The following is a 10795-nucleotide window of genomic DNA, read 5'->3' on the forward strand; positions in this document are numbered from 1 at the left end:
TGTTGCAAATGCAAAAACTCAATTATACCCATTTTGGATTAATCTTATTTCCCTGAAATGGAGTGTTTCCTCCTAAAAAGTCTCACCCCTTGAAGTATAATGTTTTATGTTAGTGGTAACTCTTTTCCGGGTTATGAAATGTCTTTTTGGGAAGAAAACAGAAGAAACGGAAAGCTGCTACTTTTTCTGGTATTAGTATCTTAGTAGCATGTATGTGTAATGTTGTTCCTGCTTGGTTGTCACTGAATAGGATCAGGGAGAAATAGAAGAGCTGTCTTTAGTCAAGCAAAAATTTAAAAATAGGTGATTTCCCTACTTTATCCTGCTGATCCCTTTCTTCTTGGATGCATTGGTGTATGAGGCTTTGGTGGTTTTTTTGTTTTTTTTTTTTTAGTTTGATGCTCATGCTTAAGTAAGGAAAGAATCCTATGCTCTCCTTGTCTTTCCTTCTGCATTCTTTCTGATAGACCTCACAACTTGAGTTACTGAACAGCACAACAAGCATTTCATAGGTTGGCATTCAAGAAATTCTTATCCAAATTGCAGAGTAGTTATTACCAGAAACTCCAGAATCCTTAAAAGATTAGTCAGAGCACTTAAATATAAATATTTTATTCAACAGGCTTTAAGTTCTGAGTTGGCTCAAGCCAGAGATGAAACCAAGAAAACACAAAATGATGTCCTTCATGCTGAGAATGTTAAAGCAGGCCGCGATAAGTACAAGACTCTCCGACAAATCCGACAAGGCAATACAAAGCAGCGTATTGATGAGTTTGAAGCAATGTGAGAGCTGTTATTTTGCATATATGTTCCTCGTAAAGCTGAACCACCAACTGAGAAAAAAAAGCAGGCCTTTGCAGATTTGATGGATTGCACCCCACTTTGCCAAAGCACTTAATACCAGGTTGACTACAGTGACTAGAAGACAAATTTTTAGGGAAGCTGTTCCGCAGTAAGGCAGTCTATCAACCCTAGGTTTTGGGGGGGGGAGGGTGCGGAGGTTAATAGCACTTTTTTCCTCATTGTGTTTTCAGTTTCTTTGCTTGTTTTTTGTTGGGTTTTTTTTTTCCCCTTTGGAAACAGATGTGAAGCATATAATGACTGACAAGTGTATATATTGCTTAACTTTAAGAAATAGAAAGAAGAATGGAACTGAACCTAAACTGGATAGGTACTATTTCAGTATGAAGTTTGAAATTAGTTTTCAATGTTAGCTACACTATTAAGAGTTTGATATTTGCCGACTTTCAGTTTTGGTTGTTTTTTCCTTGTTTTGGTTTTTTTGTTTGTTTTGGTTTTGGTTTTTTTGGGGTTTTTTGTTTGTTGTTTTTTTTTTTCTCCCAAGTGAAATTCTTTGGTGTTTCATATCCTGTCATCATTGATGGTTTTCTTTGCCTACCTGTTCACAAAGGTCTGGATGGCAGGTGGTAGTTCCAGGAAATGTTTTTAAATGGAACACTACCTGTGGGCAGCACATGGCTGCTGATAGGCTTGAGTAAGTATTGATTTCCTAGATAATTCTTTTAGATGTGTAAAGTGTTCTAATGCAGCAAGGAGGAAAAAAATAAACAAAGCTTAATGTGCAATTTGCTTGTAATTATTTTATTTGCAGTAGGGAGACCTGGACCTTTCTGGCAAGGGAGCATATGAAAACATCAGTCCCAGGGAGGGGACAGTATCCTACCTCACTACTTTGTACATGATGACCGGTCCTTCAAACACCATGAAAAAACTGTTTAAATTGACTATCACTACACAGTGAATAGTCAATTGCTAGGAGCCTTTACTCCTAGGATTTTATTTTACTTTAGGATGGATTTATAGTGCTAAGTACTGTCTAACTGCCTTCTGTTGAGTTTAAATTGTGAAAACATCTGATGTATTTTAAAGCTGTAACCTGTCACTGGTATGCTATCTTCTGGGAGGGGTGCAGAATGTGAATGTCAGTCAGCTTGGGTTTCCAGATACAAAATGAAAGTTCCCAGAATTGGAGTAGAAGTGTTGTAGCTTCAATTTTCTGTGAAGCTAGTATTGTAATTGTCATATCTGATGTCAGATCATTAAGTCCTTTCCCTCTTGAAAAGGAGACCTGCTTTTTTGAGAAATTTGCTTATAAATTGAACTTTAATAACAACTTTGCAGTTAATGTGGACTGCAGTTATCCCTTATGTTAGAGAACTCTACTAAATACCTACAGTGGAAGAACCTAACTTTCTCTAAGGATGGTTCAGCTTTTATTCCTGTTTGATATTATGCACTCATAAATTTACACTTATCTATTAAAATTTGCCATTTTATTAAACTTTTTTTTCATGCACAATAGGTTTAAATTTCTTACAAACAGTCCAACTAATTTTTTTTTATTTTGTGGAGTAAAAGTTTGGCTATGTGGGGTGACATCATGAAAATGAAATAAAGATACATTAATATATTTTTGGTTTGTGGGGCTAAACATATCTGCTTCACCTTGAAGACTGATGTGCAGATGCTGTGCACATGCTTCAAAATGCTGCTTGGTGGAAGTTGGTGTTTCAACTTGCAGTGCATTGTAAGAACAGTTTTTGTTTCATAGGCTTCATACACTGAAGCTTAAGCAAATTTCTGAAGTATTCAAACAGTTTGCCATAGCAGGTGAAATACTGTGCTTCCAGTGAGTTTTTGTTTTTCCCTGGAAAGTGTGCAGTAACACTGATACATCAGTTTCAGTGTTGGGAAAAAACACCAGTAAAGTTTATTGTTCATAAATCTACAACATATAGGGTAGGGCTAAATGAATTAGATCCATTTATAAAGCTGTGTGATTCTTTTTTTTTCTTTTTTTTTTTTTTTTGTTTTGTTTTGTTTGTTTGTTTTGTTTTTTTTAAATCTAAACAACCAGGAACAACCATTTGTAATACAGACTTTCACAATGAACAAAGTGGTAATAGCTGCTGTCACCAGCAGTTGGGAACACTTACTGGTGCAGAAATACTAAGAATACATTTAATGATTACTTGGTGAAGTAATTTTCCACATGCTTTTTCCTTTAGCATCATGTTTTTGTGTTGTACAATTAAGCTACAATTACATCTACTATTTTGGATAACATTCATTGGTTAACAATAAAGAGATAAAGTTAATTTCTCTGAGGTCCATTGTTGTTATTTAATGCCCTTTATTTCTGACAGCTTTACTGAGCACACTCCAGTAGTGTTTTCTAGAGAAGTGTACAAATTTTGATTGTCTTTTGTTTCACACTCTGGTCAGAATGAAAAAAAAAAATCATTGTATCCCTGGAGAATGGTGTTTTGCTTAAGAAATTATCACATACAGTTGGGAGGAAGCACTGGTGTTTGTCTATTCAAAATAGGATGTGAATCATCAGAGCAAATTTGCTCTCTTGAGAACAGAGGGTAATTTGGCCATATAAGAGCTCTGTGGGAAATGTAAGAACTTTCAATCACTGCCTACATAATGCTTAGCCCAGGATAAGTGAAATTTAGTTTGATGGGTCAATATCTTAAGCACTGAGAAACCTTGAAGTGTTTTTTTTGATAACTGCACATTACAGTGGACAGTGCTATCAAATGCATGTGTGGCCATATGTTTCAGATAAGAGCAAGTTAATGGGCTTTCTCATCTGTCTAATACACGTGGAAGAGTTCCATGTAAGTAGGTATACAAATAATCTGCTAAGCAGTTCTTGCATAAATTAGACCTCCTCTCAGGTGACATTCTGTTCTCATATTTGTTTGGCCTTATACTCAGTACAAGCACATGACCCTTTTTGTTACTCCATAGGGCAGAATTGCTATGAGGAATTAAAATGTTTACTTCATGCTTTTAACTGTGCATATTCCTAGTTTGATATTTCTCTTTTCTTGGAGCCCCTCTTGCTGAAGCATTAGATTTGAGGTTTGTGACTTTAGTTAGAGAGCTTCTGCATAGGTATGTAGCTTCAGAATATTGTGCTTGAAAGGGGAGGTAAATGCTTTAAGGGATTATATTTTTAAAAATATGCCTTCGAGGTGGAGAGAAAAGGATGCAAAATAGTGCTCCTGTTTACAGGCTAGACTAATACAATTGAACAGAGTGCCTCATTGTGAAAGAAGATATTCTGTCTTTTTGAAGTAGTCCCCTCTTCACATCAAAACCTATATTTTCTGTTGCCCATACCAGTTTGAAAAGCATTATTGTGCTTTTGCTTCTGAGTAAAAATATCACCATAAGAAAATTGAAAGCTTCCTTACAAAACAGCAAAGTTCCCTTATTAATAGAAGTTTTCTCATACACATAATTTGTCTTGGCTAGGTGATAGGGTTTTCCTGGAAAATGTAGTAAGTGTCAATGGATCAGCATGCAAACTGTGGTGATTTCTTTGACCCCCTCAGAGCACATTCTGCTGTTTGTGCTTGGAGATGGAGAGCACCTGCCTCCCAGCCGAGATGCTGTGCTGGCTGCCAGCTGGGCCGGTGGCTCAGGAGGGTGGTTCTGGCTGGCCGTCGTGGGCACCTGCCAGTCAGTGTGTCCCTCTGCTCCATTCCCAAGCAGCACGGAGCAGTGTCTTTCCTCCCCAGCCAGTTGGTCTGCAGGCATGTGAGTTCTATATGACTGGTCCTTTTCTTAGTTTGAGGACCCAGTCAGCAGCAAGGAGCAACTTAGGTCTGGAAGGGGCAGCATTAATGGTAGAGGGCTCTAAGAAGGAAACAAAACACAAATGTTATGTGCTGTAATCCCTTACTGCCCCACTTATTCACTTGTGTTAAAGACTCATTTTCAGTGTACTACTGCAGTATCTGTGTGACCAATAATTTGTTTAGCAAATTCAGCAGCCAATTTGCTGGAGTGAGTTTCACTTTTCACTTCAACTGGGCTGAGTCTAGATCTAAAGGCATAGGCCATTTTTTTGATTTTGTTTTGATTAGTGGCATTTGTCACTTGTGTTCATTTTACTGTTTGAGTTGATAAACTGCTGCTTTGGAGTGCATTTAGAGAAACTTTGGCTTTTTTTGCTTTTTCTTCCTTCCATGCAAGGAGATTGCTGCCGTGCCAAATGTGTGTGTTTCGTTCAGTGTGAATGAAGTGGGCTCACCAACCCCAAAAGGGTTTCCCACCAAACCATCACATTTCTTCACAAGAAGGGACCACAATATCTGCAGCAGTGCCTGCAATATTCTAGATATTCAGGAAGAGACAGCCCACATAGCTCATAGCTCAGGAAAGACAAAATTAGCAAAAGGAAATGGAGCATTTTGAATTGCTGCTATTCCATGAGGTGTTTATATTGGCTTTTGTAAATAATGTGTCAGAGTGTTTCTTTTCACAGCAGTAGGCTTTAGGCAGCAGAAGAAACGAGGGCAGATGGAAATGCACATCAAAGGAGAAGGCCTGCTTGGTGTAAATATTCCTAATGCACGTGTGCATAACAGTTAATGTTTCCTGTGCTCTGGATAAGTGGATCAGGTGAAAAGAGATCAAGCTCAGAGGTAGGACAATTGCATTGCTTTTTCTGCTTTTTGGGGTTTTTTTGTTTGTTTGTTTACTTTTAAGCTACCGTATTTACAGAGGAGGAGGTGCCATTATCTGAAGGCTGTTAGAAAGCCTGCTGCCCAGGACCAAAAGGTCTTGGAGTTCTTCAGGCCTTGTGCTCCCAGACTGGCTTCTGTATTATAACTTGCTAAATTTCAGCAGAAGACATTCTCTGCAGTCTGGTAATTTTGCCTTAGCACGTTTGTGCATTGACAAGAGCTGTCTGTGTCCATGCAGTGTTCTGGCTGTCCCACTGCTTGTTCCAGCAACACAAACCCCCTGTGTACCCATGTGAAACAGTAATCGCACCACAGGCTCCGTGACTGCATACGCTGAACTCTGCGGGATCTTGTATCCAATCTACAGCTCCCTATGGCCTCAGCTTTCACACTTCTTATTCACCCTTGATTTCTTCATTAAACTTGATACAGTATTTAACTTCTTAATCTCTAGCTTCAATAAGGTTCTACTAAACTGCACTTCCAGTGAATTGTTGACTACTGTGTCAAATGTTTTCTTAAAATACATTATACTGAGGAGTTGAAGTTGCCACACTTTATTCAAATAGCACTTTGATTAATTAATAATCCCTGTGAATATGGTAATTCCAGTTGTATTGCCAGAAAGAGATTAATTTGCATTGGGACTGAGGCTCAAAACTTTTCTGCCAAGCCTATGTTGATCTCCAACAAAATAAGTTGAGAAATAACACCCAGAATATACAGACCAGCCGATCCTGCCACCACCTTTATTTAGGGTTTTGGGACAGGACCCTTGTTCACACATCAGAAAAATTTCTACAAATGGTAAGAAATTTTTATACTATTAATTGGCACTTCTGCTGTTTGTTTTCTGTCTTTAATAGTTTTTCTTCAGTTAAATTCACTTTTTGAATTCTCGGATCTCTTCTCTTGTGAACAGTAGTTCGGGCATCCATCTTACTGCTCTGTGCTAATTGTTGTATTCCATAGCAATTTGGAAACACACCTCTTACTCTTCTTCTGCATTTAGGATCTTGGTGTTGTTTTCAACAAAGCCAGTGAACTCATCTTTAAATTTAGAGCAATTACTGCTGCTCCTTGGAATAATCTTTGGATTGATTTTGGCTACATGTCTTCTTGTCAGTTCACACATGGCATATGCCACCCTATAGAATAAATAACTGTATTGACTAGGTAATAATTTCTGGTAGCTTTCTGGAAAACAGAATGTCAGAAAACAACTATGTTAATACAGAATCTGAATTACAGTGTTTATACCTAGGAGGTTCAGCTTTGAGCCCAGCCCTACTCAAACACACAAGGGAGCATGTGGAAGAGAAGTTCAGTGCTGTCGCTGTGTAGCTCATCTGTCTGCGTGGACTAGGCAAGAGAAAGCACTGGAGCAGGATGGTAATGCCTGCCCAAACAGCAGAGTTATCAGGCACAACTGCGTGGTGCTGTGGCTTTGCTTTTCTGCACAACAGGTGTGCTGGATGTAAAAATACTGGGGAAAAAATAACAACAAAACACCTCCATGAAATAGTTGGTTTTTCCTGTGGAACCTTATTTAAGAGAGTTATGCTTATATTCCTGCCTGGCTTTGCAGGTCACCCTGGTAAAAACTCAACTCCTCTATAGCATAAGCGCAGATACCTGAGAGGAGGAGTCGGGTATCCCATGGCTCTTCAGCCCATCTTGTCTTTAAGAAGCTGTTGCAGGTGTGTGGGGGAAAGGTCTTACACCTGTCTCTGTTCATTTTAACACTGGGCCATGAAAATAAAATCTGGAGAACCTTCTTTCTGCCAGTGACTTCTGTATCCTTTGGGGTGGCCCTTTCGTATGTGTTTCTCCCACTCTCTGGACTGGTTCTTCTCACCTCTCTTTTCTGCTTTACTGCTGGGTTTGGCCTTGTCTTTGGTGTTTTGTTTGGTTTTTGCTTGTTTTTTCACTTGCTTCTTTTTCTTGCTAATGTGTCATGCCATGTATTTCATCCAAAGAATAGATTTCAGTTTAGATCACTGAGATCTTTAATGCAATTAAATAACTTTGTTTCAGTAGGAGAATGCAAATTAAGACAAGGAAAGGCAATGTTAGGTAATTGTTAGTTCAAAAACATTGTGGGGGGAGGTTTAAGCCTTAAGTCTTAGCAAAAAAATATGTTGCATTAGCTGACTACTTAAACTACAAGGTGAAAACTAAAGGCAGACAGCTACATATGGCATGGTGGACTTCTCAAAATACATTCATGCTAGAAAAGTAATTTGGTAAAATTCACGAGGCTTTTTATTTATTTGCATTTACTGGATTATTTAGAGAGCACTAAAGACGAAAATATTGTGTACTTCATTCTTCAGTCATATTTCCTTTAATTGCTTCTGTTGTGGCTTATTCTACCAATTTAAAAGTTATTGTACCAATTTAAAAGTAAAAATGCTTTTTTTCCTCCCTGGTGATTTTGTAAAATTTTGTGTTGCCTATGACACTGTAACTAGCTTGGCAATCTGAAGCTTAATGGATGAAACTGTTTTCTGAGGGAAAGGTAGTATGATTTGCTTTGTGTTTAACCAAGCTTGATAATTTGTGTGTGTGTGTGTGTGTATATATATATATATATGTATACACATACATACTAAAAAATGCGTATATAGCATGGTTAAACTGGAGATTTCTAATACAGCATGTGGCATCAGTCCTTGTAATGGCTGTATTAAAGTGAAATACACAAGTTGCTACTTATATAAACTTTGATCTTGAATAGTTTTAGAAATGATACTTTTTAAAACTGTGTTTAAAATATGATTTAATAGAATATTGTAGCAGGCAGAGAGTGAGTGTGGTTCAGTTTTGTCCTTGATCTCAAAATCAGGTCTACTTACCTGCATGTTTGATTTTAGTTTCCTGTGAAAGCCAGTTGTGTCTGGCATTCTCTTAGTACCAGGAAACACTTCATTGGTTTCAGTGGTGCCTTCACAGCCTACAGTTTTTCACTCACTGGCAGAAACTGATTTCTTCTCCCCACTCCTGTCCAGGAAATGCTGTCAGACTTTTAAAACACCAGAGACTTAACCACACGTCTTATTGGCTTATGCTCAAGCTCTAGAAGTTCTCACTGACTTTCTGTGCCAGAAAATGATTTGTGTGGGAAACAGGCTGTGGTGTAAATTTGATGTAATGTTCTTAAACGTTACATGTTCTAGCTGCATTTGTAAATGTAAAAAAGAGTGCTACTGAAGGCTTCTTACTTTTAAGTAGCTATTCCCCCTGCTTACTAATGACAAAGAAAATCTGGTAATTAAGTATTTTTCCTGACTCCTTTTAAATAAAATTCTGATATATTAATACTTAGAGCTGAAGTGTTTCATTCTCTAAAACAATTAGATTGAGAGGTTCACACTGTAAGAAGGCTGAATGCAAAATACTGGTTATTATTATTATATTTAAGGAAGTAATTCTCCAAAAGGAAAGCAATTTTCAAGCCACTTCAGCAATGAATTGTAAAAATTAACAATGAATTGTAGCAATTCAACAATGAATTGTAAAAATCAACATGGAAAATACACAGTTTTGAAGTGTGTCCTCACTGAAGTAAGTTTTGACTCATTGTAAAGATTTCCACCACAGAACTTTAGGAGAGAAATCAATTTGAGAGGTTTTTTATACTGTCATCACCTTTTCTCCAAAAGGCTCATGCAAGGCAACAAACTGAATAAACTAAGCACTAGAGCTTAGGAGATGTGTGCAAATGGCACATCTACTGTGCTAAAAGGAAAAGATGTCTGAAATCATACTGGCTGTGATTGAATGTTCTACAAATATGTCCTATATTGGGTGTATTTGGGCACAAGGCATCTTACTTAAGCCACCTTTGGGAGCAGTTTTAACACAGTCTTTTACCTATGTTGCACTCAGCTGTGCTTTGTGTTACCTGCAACAGCAAATTGGTCCTTTAGAACTACTCCCTGGGAGGATTTTCAGTTGGATTCTTTATACTGCTAAAATTTTATATCAAAACTGAACTGGTACGTGCAGAAATTTGGCATGGAAGAGTCCTTAAAGAGAGTTGGACCTGCTCGTCAAGCTGAAAGTCAACAAAGACGGGTTCTGGGTGTTCCTGGGGCCTTGGCCACAAGAATCATGTGTTTCTTAAATCACTCTGTTTCTAATGCTCCCTCATTCTGCTGACATCTTAAGAAAGAAAGTTCAGTCAGAAATTAAATACGGAATAAGTAGAGGGAGTGAGGTATGGCTCATGTGACATTGCTGCATATTTCTATCTATTGTTTTTGTTTAGTATTCTTTTGCTAAATCTATTTGATCTCTCTGTGTCTTTCTATGCAGGTTACAAAAGTACGATCTCTTGCAGCCCTTAGGATAGGAGCAAGGTAAAGATCAGCAGAAGACCTGGGGTCTGCCAAGGCCTGCTATTGCACTTCTGTAAATCCGGACAATATACAGCGATTTAAATTAGGTGCTGCCTGGTCCGTGAAGAGTTTTTGGAAGGACCAGGAAGTGCTGTTACAACATTTCATTAGTGTTTCGTTCTCTCTGGTCTTTAAATCTTTCCTTGTGGTCTTTTCCCAGGAGAAAATTAGCTTTTTGAAGTATTTAAGCTGTTGTTCTTCCCAGGAAAACAGGAAATAATACTAATATGTTAATCTTTAACATGTAATGGGATGTGCTAGAGTGAATGGTGATGTGACCTTTCGAAGTGCTTGAGGGATCCTGTAGGCTTTGCTCACGAGTGTTGTTGTATGGGAAGCCTGACTCTATATCCAGCCTGGGTAAAGTGTAATAATAGTAGATACTTTCCAAGTTTTATTGGTTTTCTACACAATTTCTAATAGCCTTGATGATACATGAATAGTGTCAGGTAATTTTCTAATGTAAACCTCCCAGTTTTACTATGTCTGTACATACATGTGCAGTGTAAGCACCCGTTGCTCCTTGCCCTTTTGTACGCTGTCAGGATGTGCATACTGTGTATACGTAACTGCGTCGAATTGTGCGCCCTGCACAAAAGCCTAAATAAATGGGTTTTAACATTAATCCGGAGAATCACTATTCATTTGACAATCAGTGGTGCTACTGAATTTTCTTTTGCTTCTCTCGGAATTTTAATTAATTTTGTTGCACCGATACAAAGGGGAGTTTTCTAGTGTTGTGCTGTGACCACATAAGCCAATGGGAGGCTTTATTCGCAAAGAATGGATTGCTCTTGAAGGAAAAGATATCTGGTAATTAAGGAAGCTTGTAATTGAGTAGATGGGCATCCAAATTATTCCTAAATTCAGCTAGCACCCCCTGGG

General features: G+C 38.0%; 1 protein-coding gene across 6 annotated transcripts in view; it reads left to right on the plus strand.

The window, feature by feature from the left end:
• Positions 1 to 10535, plus strand: part of RDX (radixin) — a 44563-nt gene extending 34028 nt beyond the window's left edge. For 2 of the 6 annotated variants that reach the window (XM_027653197.1, XM_027653208.1), the window contains one exon: positions 623 to 3119. In XM_027653197.1, the coding sequence (XP_027508998.1) occupies positions 623 to 787 (165 nt within the window). In that variant the 3' untranslated portion in view covers positions 788 to 3119. Of the gene's footprint in view, positions 1 to 622; positions 3120 to 5305; positions 5334 to 9827 lie in introns of those variants that run through there. The other 4 variants (XM_027653162.1, XM_027653178.1, XM_027653186.1 and 1 more) reach the window with 4 other exon arrangements.
• Positions 10536 to 10795: the final 260 nt, after the last annotated feature.

This window comes from Corapipo altera, unplaced genomic scaffold (assembly GCF_003945725.1).
Source record: "Corapipo altera isolate COAL_440 unplaced genomic scaffold, ASM394572v1 0, whole genome shotgun sequence".
Lineage (NCBI taxonomy): Eukaryota > Metazoa > Chordata > Aves > Passeriformes > Pipridae > Corapipo > Corapipo altera.